The sequence below is a fragment of the Aspergillus chevalieri genome, chromosome 3, assembly GCF_016861735.1.
Source record: "Aspergillus chevalieri M1 DNA, chromosome 3, nearly complete sequence".
NCBI lineage: Eukaryota > Fungi > Ascomycota > Eurotiomycetes > Eurotiales > Aspergillaceae > Aspergillus > Aspergillus chevalieri.
Genome location: NC_057364.1, coordinates 294088 through 314598, shown reverse-complemented (window position 1 = coordinate 314598; position 20511 = coordinate 294088). Strand labels below are relative to the sequence as shown.

The 20511-nt window shown below is 48.1% G+C and overlaps 8 protein-coding genes and 1 non-coding gene across 9 annotated transcripts; 4 read left to right on the top strand and 5 right to left on the bottom strand.

Annotated features, from left to right (window-relative positions):
* Positions 1 to 135: 135 nt before the first annotated feature.
* On the top strand, positions 136 to 312 carry ACHE_30115A (uncharacterized protein; the record flags this gene model as incomplete). The annotated part of the gene is made up of 1 exon (XM_043276697.1): positions 136 to 312. One exon carries the CDS (start codon positions 136 to 138, stop codon positions 310 to 312), a length of 177 nt encoding a protein of 58 aa, XP_043134650.1.
* Positions 313 to 3612: 3300 nt separating this feature from the next.
* ACHE_t30004S lies at positions 3613 to 3684 on the bottom strand. The gene has a single exon. It is a non-coding gene; the product is annotated as a tRNA-Glu (tRNA).
* A 515-nt stretch (positions 3685 to 4199) lies between these two features.
* ACHE_30114A (MIND complex subunit MTW1) lies at positions 4200 to 5376 on the top strand (the record flags this gene model as incomplete). Its single annotated transcript, XM_043276696.1, has 3 exons — positions 4200 to 4253; positions 4363 to 4689; positions 4774 to 5376. The coding sequence occupies 3 exons, from the start codon at positions 4200 to 4202 to the stop codon at positions 5374 to 5376; spliced, it is 984 nt and encodes a 327-aa protein (XP_043134649.1).
* Positions 5377 to 5449: 73 nt separating this feature from the next.
* Positions 5450 to 6747, bottom strand: ACHE_30113S (dihydroorotase; the record flags this gene model as incomplete). Its single annotated transcript, XM_043276695.1, has 3 exons — positions 5450 to 6385; positions 6457 to 6536; positions 6603 to 6747. The coding sequence occupies 3 exons, from the start codon at positions 6745 to 6747 to the stop codon at positions 5450 to 5452; spliced, it is 1161 nt and encodes a 386-aa protein (XP_043134648.1).
* A 340-nt stretch (positions 6748 to 7087) lies between these two features.
* On the top strand, positions 7088 to 7432 carry ACHE_30112A (uncharacterized protein; the record flags this gene model as incomplete). The annotated part of the gene is made up of 1 exon (XM_043276694.1): positions 7088 to 7432. The coding sequence occupies one exon, from the start codon at positions 7088 to 7090 to the stop codon at positions 7430 to 7432; it is 345 nt and encodes a 114-aa protein (XP_043134647.1).
* Positions 7433 to 8886: 1454 nt separating this feature from the next.
* Positions 8887 to 10033, bottom strand: ACHE_30111S (short chain dehydrogenase family protein; the record flags this gene model as incomplete). Its single annotated transcript, XM_043276693.1, has 5 exons — positions 8887 to 9135; positions 9189 to 9254; positions 9305 to 9402; positions 9453 to 9881; positions 9940 to 10033. 5 exons carry the CDS (start codon positions 10031 to 10033, stop codon positions 8887 to 8889), a joined length of 936 nt encoding a protein of 311 aa, XP_043134646.1.
* Positions 10034 to 10552: 519 nt separating this feature from the next.
* Positions 10553 to 11716, top strand: swc5 (putative Swr1p complex component (Swc5); the record flags this gene model as incomplete). Its single annotated transcript, XM_043276692.1, has 2 exons — positions 10553 to 10965; positions 11026 to 11716. The coding sequence occupies 2 exons, from the start codon at positions 10553 to 10555 to the stop codon at positions 11714 to 11716; spliced, it is 1104 nt and encodes a 367-aa protein (XP_043134645.1).
* A 381-nt stretch (positions 11717 to 12097) lies between these two features.
* RNY1_2 (T2 family ribonuclease) lies at positions 12098 to 13021 on the bottom strand (the record flags this gene model as incomplete). The annotated part of the gene is made up of 4 exons (XM_043276691.1): positions 12098 to 12150; positions 12202 to 12397; positions 12450 to 12565; positions 12622 to 13021. 4 exons carry the CDS (start codon positions 13019 to 13021, stop codon positions 12098 to 12100), a joined length of 765 nt encoding a protein of 254 aa, XP_043134644.1.
* Positions 13022 to 13676: 655 nt separating this feature from the next.
* Positions 13677 to 15594, bottom strand: ACHE_30108S (sulfatase family protein; the record flags this gene model as incomplete). Its single annotated transcript, XM_043276690.1, has 5 exons — positions 13677 to 14012; positions 14062 to 14177; positions 14227 to 14713; positions 14766 to 15244; positions 15300 to 15594. The coding sequence occupies 5 exons, from the start codon at positions 15592 to 15594 to the stop codon at positions 13677 to 13679; spliced, it is 1713 nt and encodes a 570-aa protein (XP_043134643.1).
* Positions 15595 to 20511: the final 4917 nt, after the last annotated feature.

The window sequence follows — 20511 nt, the reverse complement described above, 5'->3', positions numbered from 1 at the left end:
TCCCTCCGCCAATACGTCTACTTCGTTATATCTATCTCGATACTCCTGCTCCTCCGAGCGCTGTTATACCTCCTTTTCGTCTTTCGTCTGAGGCTCTGGGTACCTCCAACCGCAAGTTAGTTCTAAGTCGCTACAATGCCAGGCCCGTCGCTGGAATTCGCAAAGTCCGGTCTTGGACGCGACGCGGTCAAAGCAGGAATGGTCAAAGACGACCACAAACTTCGTGAACTGGGAAACGAGCTGTCACTTGCTGAGGAGGAGCATGGTTTGCTGGAAAGAGAAATGCATTTGATCCAGAAGCCTCTGAGATAGGTCGAGTTCTTCCACAGTGTGAGTTTTCAGCAGCTCAAGTATTTGTTTCACTCAGGTGGCTGAATCTACTCCAAAGAGAATAATCTGCAGACTTATATTTGCCTCTTTCCCCATCTGGCGAATCTCTAGCACTCAACAAATCGAGAACCCAACCTCCTCTTCTAGTCGACTTGTCCACAATTCGTTTCGAGCAAGGTGTAAAAGCCTTTAATTTGGCTATGATCTTTACCGCACGATGGCAAATAAAACCACGGCAAATTACTGTGCGAGGATCAAGCTGGATGACAATGTGCTGCCAATGGTGAACAAATGTTGCGATGCCGTGTGATAGGTTATATTCTAAGTCGCAAGTCACTAGAGAGCAGTTCTACAATTAGATCTCAATACATTCTACCTCGGCGCAAACTACAAGGTACCTGTGTTTGTTAGCCAGATGTCCATCTCATTATATTCGGATTCACTGTTTGCTTACTTGTTAGCACAGATACGAGCAGCTTTGAGGGCTTCACGGTGGATGTAACAATTCTGAAATAATTATAATGGGCTCAATCGGATGGCGTATGCTGCGATGGAGAATGATCGTCACTGGATCACCCCTCCGGAGGGTTGGCTGAACTCGGTCACCACAACCTCTTTTTCGAAGCCCTGTACCTCAGTTTTGAACAACTGATATCCAAAAATAACGTCTTCCTCGAAAGTCTTTGAATTGTTTGGGCATCTGTTTGCGTGCTGGACTCCCTTTGCTCCAGCCTCAGCAACAGGAAAAGGTACCTTCGCCGATGTCTTAGCTTCGACTGAGAAATCTACCTTTCTGTTCTTCTGCACTGTTACCCCTTTTCCAATTTCCAATCCGACCATGAGATACACAGACTTGCGTAGTCCGGGGATTCTTTTCATTCTCATGGCTCTTTGCACGTGGGCTGGACGGATGAGGGTATCAATTTGCTCCAGGAACGGTTCGCGGGTTAACAAAAAGGGTCTCAACAGACTGGAAAATATAATGCCGGCTCTTTTCGGATCGCAAATTCGCCTTGGTCTTCGTCTTGCCGTTAATGAGAGCCGAACACTTGGATTCGCAGAGAATGAAGTACGCGAGTTTTTTTTTTTTTTTTTGCCCATTTGCATGGTGTATGATGCAAGAGGCAAGAGCTATAACTATTGCAGACTCCAATCCAGCTGACACAAGGGAAGAATCTAAAGAAATCATATAAAACAAAGGCAAGTAGAAGGAGAAAATGGGAAGAGAGAGCAAATTATTTGCGTGCTAATGGTATCCAGCGAAGTAAATGACTGAGGTGAATGGACTGTAAATACACCATGGAAGTGAAGATAAGTCATTGATTGAAAAGGCAAGGTTTGCAGATGAATGCTCTAGACAATTTGATCCGTCTCCCTTGCATATCCACCAGCATGTCACATTTGTATACCAGTATTGTATTGTGAATTCCTTCTCCTTATTGTCTTCAGCACCATTCTCAGGCGACAAAAGGGCTTCAGGGTAAGTCTCTCGTATACAACCTTTTCCACTTTGATGCCCTGGGTCCTGATCCTCAGCAACCGGTAGGCAAAGACAACTGCCTCGCCAGGCTCGATTATGCAAGAGAATCTTTTGTGTAAGTAGTTCTTAGCATTCTCTTGTATCTGAGATCCCGGCAAGCCCTGAGACCCTTGGCGACCATCAGACCGGTGATCAAGTATACCGGACGACAAACCCAAGAAGACTACTGACCTTAATAGCTACTTGGACATTGGGGGTCTTTGATCAGACGCTCTACCACTCTATGCGATGGGTCCTGAACGAAATAGGGCGACTATTTGAAACAATAATTGGGAGCCGCTGGTGTCGACGGAGCAGCGTAACTGTGGCTACCATACAACGCGACCAATGATTACAAGGCTAATATGGCACAGTCATTACAATATTATGCAATAAAAATGCTTTTTTGTCGTTGAAAATCCGGCGTAAAAACTGTTTCGTGAACAAAGACCGGCGGAACGTTCAAGTTCTACGGGGAAGTATAGGACGAGAATCGATGAAGGATGTTATTAAAAGGTTTACCTGAATCACGTCATGCTCAAGCTCGGTTCCGCTTCCATCAGCTTCGATTCGTGATTTTCCTCACGAAAGTGGCTGAAGATAGGGATGAGGGACAAGATTTTGAACTGCTTTATCGAGGCTCGGGTTGCGGGTCGTAGCAAACAAACAAGGCAAGAATATTTGTATTTGACATGAATGCATGAATATTCTGTTATCTATAGATAATGGTATTCACCATTTCCTTCATTGTATTCCCCAAAATTTAAAGGCGGCGAGGAAGATAATATCGATTGTATTCAATCCTCTCTCCTTTGAAACCCTCGATCTCCAATTTCATCAACTCGTAAGCAAAGATGACATCTTGGCCATGCTTGACCACACCAACCGCCTCTACTTTTCTGTTGCTTGCTATTTCTCCCCTGAAATCAGCGTGATCTGAAACGCTTCTGGTAGCCTCGAATCTCTGGGCATCGGTAACCTTCCCCTCGCGAACCTCAATATCCTTAGCCACCATAATACCGGTGATCATATAGACAGGGGTCCGGAAACCAGGGATTCTATTAGGTTTCATTGCCTCTTGCACCTGAGGGGCTATAACCAGTCGTTCAAGTAATCTGGGCGAGAATCCACGAGCGAAATACGATACCTTGACCCCTTTCAACCGTAGTTTGCTCCTGCGGCCATTTTCTTGTTGCCAGCCTTCGTGGTCATCCTAGCAGCTCGTGACCGTTTCCAAGCAATCTCCCTGGCAGTTTCACGAGTAAGTTCCCTGTCCTCTTGCTGAAAAGTCTCAATATGAGGGTAATCTTCCTTCACCGTATCCGAATCGGATGAGAGAGTGGTGGCGGCTCATAGGGGCTTGTAGCCTATCCGAGCGAAGATGGGTTGAAGCAGGTAAAGGGCGAGCCCTAGCTTAGATGAACGCGGCACATGGAGAATGCGATTGTTAAGGGGCGACGAAGGACAGATGTAATAAACAGGGAAGAAACAGACTGAAGATTCATACTTATTGGTCTAGTGATAGATTTCGTTTGAATTTTGTCTGCCTTTCCAATTTTTCTTCTGTCATTTCATCCATCCATTCAATGTCTTTTTGCCTTCCCTTCAAGTCTTCGTTTCTTCGTTTCTCACTCACTACATTTTTTTCGTTTCTGGTCTGCATTGACTGGTTCGTTTTGTACCGCTTCTGGATCACGTCAATAAAAAGAGAAAAGGTGAAGAAGGAAAACACCAAGGAGAAAAAGAAATAAAGGCAAAAGTAATTCCGACACGGGGAATCGAACCCCGAGCTGCCGTGTGAGAGACGGCGATGTTAACCATTACACCATATCGGACGTTGCTGAAATTTTTGAAAAACAAAATGATTTATAGTATAATTCTCATATAAACGATACATAAGATACTTTATACTGTCTCGTAGAGGTGAAATCACAGAAGAGCGATGCGTTGAGACTTTCATAAATGTCTTCAAAAAAGAAAACTCCTTGTGTCGGATGGCTTGGGCGTGCCACTACAATCGTATCTCGTTGGATACATATTCTAAGTTGCATTGAATAAGAGGACCGTTCGACCAGTAGCAGAAAAATCAACAGAGATTTATCCTCCAAGTCATGCTAGATACCAGAAATTGCTAGAAATACACGCCACAAAGCAAACCATAGTCTGGTGCAATTATCGCCCAAAAGCACTCCAATATTCCATGGTGGTTTGTCTTGGCTCTGTCGATAGCGGGACAAGGTCGATTGCTTCCCGCAACTCCACGCGTATCGCGTCCTTCATCGGACGATATCTTACCACGCCTGATTCTCACGCCGGGGATGGATAATGTGCTTGGCTAAATTCTATTAAGATGAATGACGCGACTACTTCTTTGCTCACTGAGCACTTCAGTTATACGCCCCTGGTGAGTTTCCTTGCAGTGACCGACCGAGACACGCGCTCGCTCGTCGCTCCCCAAACAATCTTTGCGAGCCACCATAGAAGAGGAACCATACAGCTAACACCGTCGCCAGTCCCTCATAGACGATGTCATCAACTCAATCAACAACCTAATCTACCAAGCGATTTCAAGTCTCGAATCGGGCCTGCTCGGTACACCCCCCGAACGCCTAGGCTTTTCGCACGCCAACAACGGTTCTACTATCCCCGACACGGACGAGGACGGGAACGTGGTCTATCCAGAGGCGAAATTGGAAATCGAAAATGGTCTGCACCAGCTGGAGACGTTGCTCGAATCGACCGTCGACAAGGCATATGATAAATTTGAAATCTACGTGCTGAGAAACATCCTCACCGTGCCGGAGGATCTGATCAGTTGGGTTCGGTTGAGGCACTATGAGGTACGCGACACTGGATCGTGCAGCGCAACGCAGCTGTCACAAGGTCCTCACCGTGGACGCTTAGCTTACTGTTACCTTTGACAGGGTCTTACTTTCAACCCGGGCCCCGATACCCCCTCACCCGAGACGGTTCTTGAGCATCGCAAAAAGTTACACGAAACGAGAAAACTCAATCGGTCGCTGAAGCAGGAGCGTGCTCGCAACGACGCCGTTATTTCCCAGTTACGATCCATACTATCGACCGTGTCCGTTGCGAAAAACAACGAAGATGCCACGGCCACTGCAGGCAAAAAGTTGGATCTTTCGTTCTTGACGTCGAGCCCCGCAGCACAACAGCTACGCGTCGGTGCCGTTACCGGTCCAAATACTCACCACACCCCCCTTACGACCAACACTACCTTTATTTTATCGCAACTTCCCGCTCTACAAGCGATGCTCAAGCAGCTTCGTCCCAAGCTGGCTAGTCTACCGAAATCAGCGGAATTGGCGGAGAGAGACCTGAAGAGAGACGAGAGAAAGGAATACATTGAGAGTAGAATCAGGCTTCACCTGGAGCGTGCCGGTCAGCTTGCCGTGGGTAGTGATGGTGATCCCATTGTTGCAGGACGACGTATCGGGAATTCAGAAGCGCATGCCCTCGAAGCTGTGACGAGCATCCTCACGCAAGGGGACAATAAACGGGAGTAAGGGGAAATTACTTGAAAACAGGGCAGAAGTATTCTGGTGTTTGTCACTCAATTGGCAGAAAAAAGAAAAGAAACTATGACGACCACGAGACGCTCCATGTCTCCTGGCCACGTCTGAATGGAACCACGTCCAACTTTTCAGACTGCAGGATGTTTGCGATATTTTCACCTTTCTTCTCCAGGGTAATGAACTCGTTCTTCTCTTCACCGATGCCATAGAATTGCCGGCCGAACTTGCTCAGGAAACCCTCAAGAATCTCGGGGGTGATGTCAGATTCCTTGAGGACGCCATTCTCGCAAGCTTGCTCGAAAGAGTCGACCACGACCTGGGTAGTGTACGGCTGGGTGAACACGCCTGCTGCGATCTTGTCTCCGCCGCGCTTGGAGGCAGCCGGATGGGGCGCACTGTCCGAACCGAAGAAGAATTTCGGGTTACCAGATGCCGCAGCCCGGAGGAGAGCGTCACGGTCCGCGGGGGTCTTGGCAACAGGCTTGCAGAAGCAGAACGGATCCCCGGCCCAGGAATCAATGATAATGGACAAGTGGTGAGCCGTGATGGTACCGGCAACTGTGGGACCGCACTTCTTGACTGCCTCAATGGCCGCTGCTGTCGTGCAGTGCTCCAGGATAATGCGAAGCTTAGGAAAACGCTCGTGGAGCTGGCCCAGAACCGGCAGGAAGCGCTCCTCAGCCGACAAGACCGTCACGTCGCCCGTGGAGGGTGCCTCTCCGTGGAGATTTAGAACCATATCCTGACGCTCCATCTCCTCGAAGACGGGGTAGAACACGGAATAGTCGACCACACCCGAGGAAGAGTTGGTAGTCACACCCGCTGGGTAGCTCTTGACACCAGTGATGCCTCTCTTCTTCGCCTCGATAATGGTCTCCGGGGTCACGTCCTCATGGAGGTACAGAGACATCAGGTAGTTTACGTTGGGCTCAATCTTTTGCAGGCGTTGTTTGTATTCAAGCGCGCGGTCGACGGTGGTAATTGGTGGTACGAGATTTGGCTGGCTTTATGTTATTCTATTCATTCGTGATGTTTCTCTCATGTTGATAGATACGAATCGAAGTTGCGTACCATGACAAACACAGTGTTCACACCTCCCTGTCTGATAGTGGGAGTAACCAGTTCCATCATATCGCCATCACGTAGATGGACTAACCTCAGTAATCAGCATCGTATCGAGCCATAACAATGTAGTCCATGTTATCCGATAAACGCACCATGAAAATCCGCGGACGCGGGGAGCTTAACCCCCTGCAACTTCTCAAGAGGCATGCTGGATGTATATCTCGATCCGAGTCCAAACGCAATTGGAGCAATGCTGCTGCTTACCCTGGTCGATATCGTCTGGCAGGCTCGAATCATTTGCAATGGTTCCGTATCTTTTCCTTTTCCCCGCGGATTTTTTTATGGAGACCCGTTTGGAGGGGCTTTTAGCTGCGTTATTATTGGTTGGAGATCACGTGCGATATATGATGTCGAACTTGTCCGAAAATGGAAAAATCGAACTACAAACTATGAATTAGGATGTTGTAGTTGAAATGGGACTTGATGATGGTGATAGTAGAATACTATCAGACTGGATTGCTATACGCCAGGCTAATCGATGATCGCTACGTTCTTGTTTGCCGAAATCAGGCGAAAAGGCAGAGACTGATTTTAGCGTTTGTACCGTTTGAAGAACAAGAACGAGAAATTCACCGTCATGGGGCGGAGATGCTGGCAGAATGGATGGAAAGATGGTTCCCAGGCGATCTTCATGGAATCAGCCAAATCCTGCCAGCTGTCCCCATCTACGTTCTCATCAAATCTTGTTCAAGTCAGTCCTAGTGTGCCGGTGGCTTGGGGATTGATGATCGAATACAGACAACTGGGTGATATTGGTCCGTATTTGTCTAAGCCGGTTGTTGGACAGCATGAACAAGAACGCATTCCTGAGATACCCGACTGCGACTACGAGCTTCGAAGTGACGAGGACGACAAGAAGAAGATGAAGGAGAGTGGTACTTCGACATCCAAGTTCTCAACCATCTTTGCGGGTACTTTATGACAGACAGTACAGCGGTGAGAAGTGCTTGTGGTAGGAACGATGCGGTATCCTTCCTTCTGCCTTACTACGAAAGCTTTTAATACCGTTTTATCGGAGGTACTATCATTTGGTTATAAAGGAGAAAATGATACCGCACATATTGGGCCGAAGTATGGCAGTCATTCAATGAATGAATATATATAACCTGATACCTGTCGAAGTCACTTTATCATTGAAAACATATTCAATGATTGAAGCAGGCGTTACTCCAATTCATCGAACAACACCATACAGTTGTTTGCAAAATCACCACAGCTATTCTCAAGCGGAAAAGCCTCACTTTGTAGCTGGCGTGTATACAAAAAGGTTGGTATGTTGCAACAAACCAATTCCTTCCATGCCATTTTTAGGACAGTAGAAAGCCGAGCAGGCGCTTGTCTACTTCGCCAATGTTGATATTGTAAATTGCGTGAGAGCCTCCCCGGTAAATTTTGAGCTTTTCTTGAGGCAGGAGCTTCGCTGATTTGAGCCCGACAGCCTGGATAGGAACAACCTGGTCATTCCTCATGGGGGACGAGACCAGGAATGTTAACTCGCTTGAGATCCTCGGTGAAATTGGTCTCCGAAATGTCTTTGATACAGTCGTACGTCGTCTTGAAGCTTAAGTTCATTCCCTGCTGCCACCAACTTCGGATTTGGCCCTCACTCTTCTGGGCACCGGATCGATTGAACCCAAGGAACGGTCAGAAAGAACTGAATGCGATCGTTGTGCATGGCCTGCCTAAGAGAGTTGAAAACGGACTTGTTCGTGCCCTCTGCATTTGCCGTAGTCTTTAGCATTAGAAGTGGCACAGCGCAGACGAGGACGACTTTTTTGACGCAACTCGCGCCATGTTTGCCGAGGAAATGCGTGATTTCGCCTTAACCATGCGAATGTCCGACCATCATGGCATCTTGGACATTGAGATGTTCGGAAAGCTCCTCCAGATCATCGACAAAGGCATCATATTATTCCCATACCAAGTCTGCGTTGAGCGTCCACAACCACGTCGATCATGTGCGATAACACGATAGCCTCAATCGGCCAGGAAGACCATTCGATTCTCCCAATTATCAGTGCTCAAGGGCCAACCGTGCGGGAGGGTAACAAATTTTCCATTCGGGTTACCGCAGTCCTTATAGAATAGTTCGGCCCCATCTTGAAGTTTCAGATATGCCACAGTTGAACGAGTTGGTGGATGAAGGTGAGGTTCCGATATTCTGCAGGATTGTGTTAACGTATTCGATTCTAATCCCCGAAACCCCAAGGGTTGATATACACCACGCTTTTTCTTATTGCGTCATTACGCTTAACCATTGAGACAGTTTATTGCCCCGACCTGTTCATAAGTCATCGAGCGTTGTTAGCTTCGGAAGTATCGATATACAATTCTCATTATACTAACAAATCCACAACATACATACAACCTTCGGAATTACAACTTCGTCTGCCTCAAAGCAGTACTATCAAGCCTAGTCCCCTCATCATCCTGTTCCGCCACTGTCAACGTCGGCAGCTCCTTGGGCATGATCCTTCGCGGACTGGCCCCGGGGATAACGGAGTACTTGGAGAAATTAGATACACCATAATACTTGCGCAGGAAGTCTTCGTCGAGTTCAAGAAGACCATTGACAGATTCTGCTGGTGCGTTTAGCATGCCTAGAATGGCGTCGGAGAAGATTGTCTGATATGTTAGTATTTTTCATTTCCTTGCTGAAGATAAGGACGGTGGCTTACTGCCTGTCTAAGGTTTGATTTGTCTTCATTGGAGGATGTCATTTCTGTTGCGGCTGATTCAATGGCCTTGGATGCGTGTTAGGAGGAATTAAATGAATGAATGCCGTGTGACTTACAGTTGCCGGCCAGATGCTAGTAATGGCCATCTCCTTCCGGCCCTGCCGGACAAAATCCATCGCCAAACCTTTCGTCAAGACACTCATTCCAACCTTGCCTACAGCGAATTAGCAAGACGCACAAGAGCCAAGTCAAGCGCAAACATACCCATAGCATACGCCGTCTTGCCCCGGAAAAACCTCGGATAAATCGGCGGTGAAACGACAATCACCCTCCCCTTCCATTCATTCTTCGCAAATACCGGCAACGCAGCTTGCACGCAAGCATATAGCCCCTCCGGATTGACCTTCTGCATCAACTGGAACCGCTTGACCGGCGTCTTCTCAACAGACGACCACCAGATTGCTCCCGAGTTGTAGACCAAAACATCCAATTTCCCGTATATGCGGGCAGTTTCGTGTACTAGATTCTCGACTTGAGTGACGTCTCGCACGTCCACGGGGAGAGCGGATGCTTCGCCACCGGATTCACGGATCTCGCGCTCGACGGTGTTGATTGTTGAGTATGAGGAGTTCGGGTCTGGTGGGAAGGGGACCGTTTCATATGCATTGGAGGTTGTTTTGGCGGCCACGACGACTGATTTGTTAGCTTTGCTGTCTTTCTCTTTCGAGTCCGTGATAGATGATGGACATACCGGCGTAGCCGTTTTTCGCTAGATCTATGGCGATTTGCCGGCCGATGCCGCGCGAGGCACCGACTACCAGAGCGACATTCTTTGTTGCTACCATTTTTGTGAATAAGTGTCAAGTTGATCGATTCAAACGGTCCAACGAATGTAGCGGTAAGGTCAGAAATAGCTAGTTATCTATGTACCCCAACCCCTCAACCTCGGCAGTGAGGAGACCGAGCTCGGGTCGGCCCGATTGAAGACGTCGGCGTGGCGTGTACGGAGTACATATGGCAGCCGAGGATTATCACTAATCTTGCTGCATAACTCTCTTTTCTATTTGATTCAGAACAACATCTGAATTGCTATTGGAAACTTTGTTTGATCTCGAGATCTGCTTGGAGTCGTGTCCATATTCGGTTTAGCGTATCTATATCCGGTCTCCACAGTTTTTGATACATTTAATTGGACAGAGAGCGCGTATCACTTACACCGCCCGACAGAATATCTTTCGCGCTCCCATCGCATCTATTCCTGGACACTATCTACATAGCACTGCTGATATCCATTGCCCCATATTCCATTGCTTCGTACCCTTCCATTTAACCCACCATAGTACAAGCGAACTTACCGTGACAATATGTCTGCGAAACCAGAAGACATCGACCTCGAACTCGGCGACGAACCATACGACTCCGCCGAAGATGAAGATTTCGAACTAGACGCAGCGCATGGCGAAGAATCCGAATTATCCTCAGACTCTGAACCCGAACCTGATGTAGCTCAACAGCCAGCGAATAAGAAACGCAAGACAGCGCCGAAGGGGAAGAGAGCGACGGCGGCGGAGCATGGGCATAAGGAGGAGTTGGATTCAGGCGACGAAGCGACCATTCAAAAGGCCAAGGATAGGAAGCAGAGGAAACAGAAGGGACAACAGGCTAATGGAAAAGGTAGTGACGAGGATGAGGATGAGGAGGAGGATGTTGATTTCGATGATGATGAGGAGGGCGGTACTGGGGGGTTTGTCCGTACAAGGGCCATGAAGATGCGGACGTACGCTTGAGTTCGAGATTGTGCTATATGTGCGTGGATACTGACTTTGACTTTGTATAGACAAGAAGAACGAAAACCACTTGCGAAGATTGACGGCGCGACGGTTGACGTGAACGCACTATGGGAGAAAATGAACGCCACCGATTCCGGTACCGTCGCGCTTCCCACACATACCGAGAAGATTGACGATACCCCAGTGCAGGAAGAGAAGAAAGATGAAGCTCCCAAGAAAACGCCTGCAGAAACAAAAGAACCACAGCAACCACCCAAGTACCCAGAAGAAATGGTCAAAATCAAGCGCACCTACAAATTCGCTGGCGAAATGATCACAGAAGAGAAAATTGTTCCCAAAGACTCTGCCGAAGCAAAGATCTTCCTCGCCCAAGGCGAGAACGTTGACGCCGTAACCACAGCCGACGTCGAAGCTGCCGCTAACGCCAAAGCCGCCCTCAAGCTCCGCCGACCGCTCCGCAAGGTTTCGCGATTCGATCCCAACCCGACCGGTGCTATCAAGAAGAGCTGGGAGAAGCACCCGGTTGCAGATGTGACAGACGTACGGGGCCCGAAGATCAATACGGTTGAGAAGTCGAGATTGGATTGGGCTGCGTATGTGGACCAGGCTGGAATCAAAGACGAACTTACGGTGCATAGCAAAGCGAAGGAGGGATACCTTGGTCGGATGGACTTTTTGGATCGTGTGGATGCCAAGAAGGAAGAGGAGAGAAGGAACGTGAGGTTGAGGGGGCTATAGCATACCCGACGTTGACAATCCTGATCGCGCGATGTACGGGATGAAAGAGAAGGTCATCAGGAGGATGCTCGTGAAGATCATAAAGAACTGAAACGTTCTTCCAGTATCCGGCTCGACTGCCAGACCCAAGGCATCACTTGTCTTCATGGTGGATGAAGGGCAGCACCGATACTGCTAGACTATTGGTCTGCTCCGCAAGCCGGATTATGACTACCCTACGTTGAAACCAATTCGTTTAACGTACGAACGCTAGCAGGGAATGTCTAGTATGACATCTCGCCTAATTGATCTGACAAAGAGCTCCACTTATACACAGCCTAACCAGGCTGACACGATCACCGAAACATGACACTTCACAGATTTAGTCCACCAACGACACACCTAAGAGCTCTTGGGCGGATACTTGACAGTGTCAGGACATTGCGTCTCCGAAACTTGACTTAGTTAGCCCGCCTGCCAAACGAATCAAGAAATGGGAAACCCACGCGTCTCAGTCGGCTCATACTCCCCATCAATCGCATTCCCGCGAACATTGAAGAAATACCACACTTCACTCAACGCTCCATCGCTGCAGCCGATATGCGGCTCATATCCACCGTTCAGCGAAGCAAGTGCTTTCTTGACAGCGCTGAGCTCGTAGGCCTTGGAGCTATCGGGTGTGATGTGTGCGTCGGCGAGGGCCTACAAATTACGAATTAGCAATAGAAGCCTCTTCTGAGAATAGAATACATACCTTGTATGTGTCGAGACCTTTGAACAAATCCACCGTCTTCTGAAAATAATCACCGACTTCCTGCTGCGGGGTGTAATCGTTGTAGCACGATGGTTTGATCGTGTTGATACACGTTCCTACACCATTAGCCCCTTTCCCTACACATCTGTAAATAATTGGGTGTATAACAAACCATGCTTCCCAAACTCATGCTCCCAAAAACTCTCATCATCACCCTCATAATCCTGCCAATACGTCTTCATATACGACAGCAGGTCATCGCGTCCCTGGCTCTGCAGAATCGACGTGATGTTTTTGTATTCCCGGGAAGTATCGCAGTATTGCTGGTACGTGCCGTCGCAGTTATCGGGCCAAAGACCATGGATCGTCCACGAATCAGCCGGACCAGTCGCCGGGTCGTAGTCCCAGAATTGCGTCTGGAGGAGTGTACCACCAGGAGCGTTGAAGCAGCACGCATCGGAGGATGGAATGGTAGTTGTGTTGTGGCAGCTAAGGGGGAGGTCTGAGGGGCATGATTGCAGTGCTGCCAAGGCACTTGCGGTAAACGCAAGTGGGAGGAATGATTTGTGCATTTTAAATCTTTTCCTTTCCTTGGTTTTCTTGGATTATTTTTGTTTATAGTTAGTATGGACCAGAGGGACCTCTTATATTGGTCTGGCTGATAAGATTCCAAGCTATACTAGTCTCCGGTAATATCGAAGATTATGTACCACATGTGTCCAATGCGCGCGCTGATTTGACGATTGATAGAGCTTCAGGAGGATTGATCGGATCGTGCCGCAGCGATTGATTATCTTTGTAGCTTGTGTACGGAGTACGCCGATGTATCTACATAAATCACCAGACAGTAGTTTTGTTTTTGATAGCCAATTATGTGTCGTTGTTGGTCAACGTGAATTGTGATGCTCGTGGGATTGAGATGAGTATTGGATCGTGTTGTATTGCATTTTCGTCAAGATTGAACCGTACTACTGGTTCTGGAGTTATGATGTGTGCGATGTATGAGATCGGGGTATTGGAAGGTCCCTATGTCGGAGATTATGTACAAGTATATAGCAGTACGATTATCAAGGATCGATCCGACGTTAGAATTGCTTCCGATCAGATCAGATAATCGCTTGATCGGCGTCGATCTGTACCTGACATAGTACTTCTACATTATCACTATTTGACACTGGCCTGCTCCGATATTTACAATCACAAGCTCTCCTTATATATCCCCTACCATCACGTCCACGCTTCCCAATTCAGCACTGCCTGCGCCCCCTCAGACCCAACGATATACCCCTCTTCGCATTTACTATAACTCACTTTAGGCTGCTCCTCGTAGAACCGATCATACTTTTCATCCATCGCATCACTCAGGCTCTGCACTGATCCGTCCGGATGCAGGACATTCCACGGCTTGATACATGTATTTGCCTTACACGACTTTAGGACCATGAGGAGCGCATCTAGGCGGGGGATTAGGGTGGATAGATCTCGGTTGAAGAGGTGTGGATCCGTCGAGCTTGTGTTCGCGGATTGGCCGGGGTAGAGGTTATGGATTTCGTAGGGGTCGTTCTGGGTTTGTTAGCTATACGTATGCAATGTTGATGATGAGGAAACGTACCGCTAAGTCATAGAGTTCGTGCTCGTTGCTGCACCAGACGGAGTAGTAGAGGTTGTATTCCTCGCCCAGGATGCGGATGGACTTGTATGTATTTCGCTTCGTGCCTGGTGGTGACGCTACAAACCATTAGTCCTGTTTAAACCTCATACCTGGACAAATACTCACCAACACCGGCATACTCTCCCTCCACAGGTGCACTGCCCCAGAACTCCACCGTAACATGCTCGTGAACTATCCCGCTCGAATCCTGAGCAACGCGCATCGGAGTCCCATCGAAATCCTCCCTCAGCGGAAGTCCAGCTAACTCAAATAACGTAGGCGCCAGATCAATATGCGTCGTGACCGTGTTATCTACGCGGCCCTCAGGAACACCCGGTCCGCGAATAAAAAAGGGAACACGGATATCCTCTTCGTAGCCAGATGACTTGCCTGGTGCCAGTCTGTGTTGACCAATATGGTATCCGTTATCGGATGTGAAGATGATATAAGTTTCTTCCAGCTGGCCGCTGCTTTCTAGGCGTTCGATCACTGAATTGACGAGCTCGTCGACACTTTGGAGCGAGCGGAGACGCTGGCGGTAGTAGTGATCTTCGTAGTCGACTATGGTTTGGTTCTGAAGGGGGAGGGTTTTGATCCAGTTTGCTCCGCTTGGCTGTGCTGTATTAGTAACTGTACAATCCAGACAATATTCAGTGTCAACGTACGTCTTTCGGATTAAAATTCTCCGTACGAGGGATTTTGGCGTCTTCAAAAAGATGCTCATATTTCGGCTCCGGAATCGCAGCAGTCATCAGCGTATCTCCGTCAGATGCTAGTGCACTTGGATCAATGTTCGCATGCGGTGCAATTGGGCAAGTAGCGAGAAAAAACGGTCTATCGCTCGCCAATGCATCTTCCAGAAACCCCAGTGTCTTCTCTGCGGTCACGACGGTGGTGTGATGTCCCTCGTAACTGACAGGAGGCTCATGATTGCGCTGATAGGTAGAGTTGTAGTAGGAATAGGTGTACGGATCAAGCAAGAAGTCAGAACCGTTGAACCCCTTTACATGCGGTGCATTGTAGTTGTCGACACTATGCGCGTTCATCAGTTTCCCCGTGTAGTAGGTATTATACCCGGCATTCTGAAACCAGACGGGGAGAAAGTCCTCGTTAAATCCGCGCTCAATAAACTTAGGATATCCACCTGCATTAATCATCAGCAACTAAATTCCTCTATAAATCAGTACAGACAAACCAACCCCACGGCGGCGAAACATTCGTCACATTCGTATTATGCGCTTGCTTCCCCGTCAACAAACTAACCCGCGATGGACAGCAAAGCGCCGTGGTAACAAAGTGATTCGCAAAGTCAGTCCCCTTATCTCTGATGCTAGCCTGGACATGCGGCATATACGCCGGCGAATTCATCGTCAGGTCCTGATCATCTGTCATGATGTAGACAAAGTTCGGCTGCTTCTTGGGCTGGTTGCGACTCGTTGGGACCGCCTGAGTGGCGGCAATCAGGCCCATGGCGAGGAGGTTGGAGAGCTTCATGCTAAGCGTTGAATGTAGCAGACCTATCTTGGCATGATAGTAGCGATTCAATTGCGATTTGACGGGTTGATATAGCTAAACTCAATAGGTCTACCGAGGGATTGAACGGAATAATCCCGCTGCGGCACATGGAGACAATGAGGGGATTCGGCAGCCATGAGGACGAATATCACCTTGTCAATGTCGTATGTGGAATAGAGCAAAATAGAGTATAGCGGGGAAGATGTTGGAGAGGAGAACGGCGTTCTGGTGTTGGTCGGCAAAGAAAGTACTCCATCTGCCGATGTATATTTCCTGATCGGAAACTGACGACATACGGCTATTTCCGAACCTCCAGGGACCAGGAACCGGACGTTTGAACCATGGATACTTTGAGATAAGTGTGGTAAGGACTAATTCTGACACCATAACCGCCAAGTCCTAAGTGATTGAGGACTAATCTAGGCCGCTTTATATTTAGAGCTGTCAAAAGGTAAGCAAATCCGGCTGCTGTCTGGTTAGATATTGATTGAACTATGGTAGGTCATGGATCCATAGACCATTGACTCGCAGCGCCTGCCATTTGAATCAGAATTGTGGTTGCAGTCGTATTGAAAACAGCTCCACCAGAGCTTCCTCTCCATGGAGGTGCACTGCTATAGGCAACAATATACAACTGAGCGAGTCGCTTACCCCATTTCAAGAACAGTAGACCGACTAGGATGTCACTATCATGTGGTACCTAGGCACAAGAGACGGTCTGTCTACTCCGTATTCTACACCTACTCATGCCAGCACAGGATACCATCAACGATGATCAACAACTCATCCATCATCTCCGCATAGACAAGACAAGTAAGACAAGCAGATTTGCGCATTCCACGCACTGCAAGTTGCAACAACATATTCACAACAGAATACAGAGTAGTAACCAGCAATAATACTACCACCGCATCAAAACACCGAGTACCGAACACCCAACCGACAATCAACTAACCAACCAAACCCAAACCAACGCAGGTATGCACATACACATATGCATCTTCTGCATATATCCACTCCCTCAACCGGTTTTTACTCGATAGTGCCGTACAGGTCTGACCGCTAAGACGCATTGACATCTACACACACAGTACGAGATAGGTGGCCAGGCGGACAATGTTCGGTCGAGGAACGGACGGTGAACAGCAAAGCAGGACAGGGTGTGCTTGGTATGTGCATCATGTATTATCTGTATGTATTCATGTACTATGTATGTATGCATGCATGGACTGGCCAGTCCAGGGAGGCGGAGGAAATTAATCTGCTACATGCTGGGAGAGAGAGGGGGAGGGGGGAAGGGTGTTTGCGGCCATATGGCGTGGTCTGAGCGTGGGAATAAAACGGAATGAATAAATGACATCACACACAGGTAGAGCAAGGACCGATAAGTAATAAATATCTAATAACAGTATCTTGAAAACAATAATATTGTTTACCTTGTAGGAGGAAAAGCCGTTGGGCGATTTGGTAAACGCAACGCAGGGATAGCCACACCGCACGAGAAAAGAACCAGGTACCAGGAACCAAGATGGCGCTATTGAAAAGAAAACAGCAAATCAATGGGTCGGTGGGAGGATGGATGCAACGCGCTGCAGATGCAATGCAACTCAAATCGAAATTATTGGAAGAGAAATCATCGTATGCAAGGGTCTGGGGAGTCGGAGAGACAAAGACCTCGGTTGGTGGTTTCGGGGTTTCGGGGAGCAATGGACTCGTTTTTGAGCCCTACGACAGTGACGGACAAGGGGATTAATGGGGATAATGTAGTAGAGGAGTGAAACCGCATGAGACTGTTTCACTTTCATTTTGTTTCGCTGCAGATCATGGTTCGAGTAGATCGTTACTTTGCCTGTACATATTGAGCTCCAAACTCCAGACCCTCAGGACATTGCAGAATATTCCGTGATCGACCGTCAACGGTCGGTTCTCCAATAGATCGTAAGCTATCGCCAATATCAAGCCAACCCCAGTCAAGCCTCCCGTCGTCGGTCGAGGCTTGTGCGTCGGTCCTTCCGAAAGAATCAAGATTCGTTTCGTTAGTGGAGTTCCTGCAGGTCATGTAATGGTTCCAGGCTTGAGATTAGCATGTACCTGTACGAAGTAGTCCCATTTATGTACGTAGTTGGTTCATGCACCACAAACCATAACGAAGTAATGTGGCGGAGGATCAGCATCAAGACCATTCCCATGCCAAGATATGAAAGAATGCTATAATAGGATTAATATTAATGGAAAAAATGGCTGACTGGGGGTATCAAATGTTCCTGTTTGAACATCTGTGCTCTTCTTTAAACTTTGTTATTGCATATGCTCCTGCGTCGAAGACTGATGGTGACGATGTTGGAATCTGGAAGACGGATGATTCTACCGGCAGTTGAGGAATGTCGGGATCCTGTCCATCGTTCCGGAGAATGTACATGACAGCACTGCACAGAGAGCAGAGGACTCTACAGAATACACTCGGGGACCGAGTACACTTGGCGGTAAAAACAGTGAAAACTGTCAATGTATGAGGATCAGCTGCCCTTGCTGCTCTGATTACCGTAGAATGCGTTGTCCTGATTTTCGATCCGCACATGATGGTGATCGAACCGGACAAGGCTGGCCGGTATAGCTGTAGTCAAACGCAACCCGCCTTGATAGGAAAGGGCACAAGACAAGACGGTGAGACTGAAGCTTCTGGCCAATATATTGAATGCAAAGTTGGAAGGGGACTGTCTCTGTTCCATGGATGAGAATTTGTCAGGATGCTGTCCCTGCCTCTAGACTGCAGGGACGGAGACAAGAACCAGGAAAACCTGAGGTCAGTCGGGCCATCCTTGCGGGTTTGCATCTGACCCATACATGGGCATAGTTGTGGCTTAGGCCATACTATGGATGCGTTGATCGCTTGTCAAAATCGGTACCCCTGGGCTGGTAAACGATCGCTAGCGCTCCTTTATATACATTGAAATAACGTACTCCACATGCGAATGTAACACACGGGCGAATGTAACACGAAATCGCTCCGCCGCGATGTTAACTCCAACATCTCCACCAATGCACTAAAATTCCATTAAAATTATTCAGAATCATCTTCCTCAGACGTCTCTACTACTATCTGACAGGAACGCGCATTGTGTCCGGCCTTTCCGCAATTGCCACAGCGCCGCGCGCGTGTCTCAGTCCGCGGTCGCCGACCAGCCCTAATGCGTGTTTCCTCCTTTAGTTGCACCTCAACCTCCATTTGATCCCCTAATTCCTGAGCTTCCAGTATTGAAAGCGACCCTCCTTTCCTTAGACGTGTTTTTTTAGCCCTCCGGCGTTTGCTAAGGGCCTCGTTTGCCGCCCGAAGATCATGAATCTCTGCTTCCATCAAATCCATCTTATGCATTATCTTCCTCGTGCCTTTTGTAAGGACATCAGCAGTGTTCAAGATTGCCAGGCTGTTTTGCTTTTGCCTTTCCATGTTGTTCAGAGCTTATGACAACCATTGTAGTCGAGATCACTCCCATCTGAAACCCAGTTTCATCAAAGTTATAGATATCTGCTTCCTGGATGCCATACTTCGCAATTGTGTTTTGAACAAGTGTAAACCAACGACAAATAACTTCTGGGTCTTCGCATAGAGCCCTCTGATAGTCATATTTCCGATTGAAACGAGTTGTGAGCTCTGGGTGCCGTTTGACAAAGGTGCTAGCCCAGTTTACCCCAACGCGTCCCGCGTCGCGCGTTGTGAGTAGTCGGTAGTCGGTTGGCCATATCTTCCACACCAGACAACCGAGGAGGAAACCCTTTGGAATCTAGATCAAGTATGTGTTCGACAATCGTTGATTCCTCTAGATCAGTGAGCTTCCGTGAATTGGCTGATATATTGCATCGTGATTGCATGCCACGCCGGCGGCGACTAAGCTTCACATGATCCACGTGATAGATCCTGCCAGCGGCTCGAGCGCTTAGATTTTTATCATTTTGCATAGCTTGAAGGGCCAATATTACTTGGCTTTCATCATGTTTCTGAGGCATCGTTGGGTGTGGTGAAATTTGTAGTAGAAATCGGAAGTCGCGTCGGAGCGATTTCGTGTTACATTCGCCCGTGTGTTACATTCGCATGTGGAGTACGTTATCAATAAAGCCAACGTCATTCATGTGAAAACGACGGGTATTAGATCCGGGATAGAATGATTCGTATTGATTGGGCCTTCGTAGTGGACAGATCCCATTTGCCATGTGACAGGATTCATCGAGACAGGAACTATTCCTACACGTCTGTCTGTCTATATGCGAAGATCAATATTGATGGCGGTGAATTGTCCGCATAGGTGGCGGTGTAGTGGCTGATGGGGGTAATTATCAGCCACAATATGGACCAGAAAACCAGGCAGACAGGCGGGTCTCAGATTCTCCACAGGGCTGACCGACCCGTAAGTCATGTACAGAGTTCTCGATAGGGAATTACGGAGTACAGGGCACTGTTTACTCCAGTATTACGCTGCGAGTGAACATACAGAGCATACTCTATCAGACACTCTTCACAAAAAAACGAAGAGAGACCAGTTCAGGATTCCAAGCGGAGTACTCCGTCCCCCGGTGGAGGTCAAAGTTAAGAAACCGTGAGAGCTGTCAAACCAACGTCAGCAGATCCCCTGATCATCGTTCTGTTCGTGTTCGGCAGTGTTCTGGCGAGATCACACGGGAAAGAGAGCTCATATTGTCCACGCCGTGATCTAGTTCTGTCAATGTACGGAGTATTGACAGCCCGTACAGACACACCGCACCTTGCAATGTGACACACTCCTTCTGCTTGTTCCATGCGTCTTCAGATCGCCGGAGGGTTGGCAGTTCCTTGGAAAGAGAACGTGAAATTGCATTTGATGATTGGGTCTGGAGGGGTTGCACTGGAAGACTTGGAAGGAA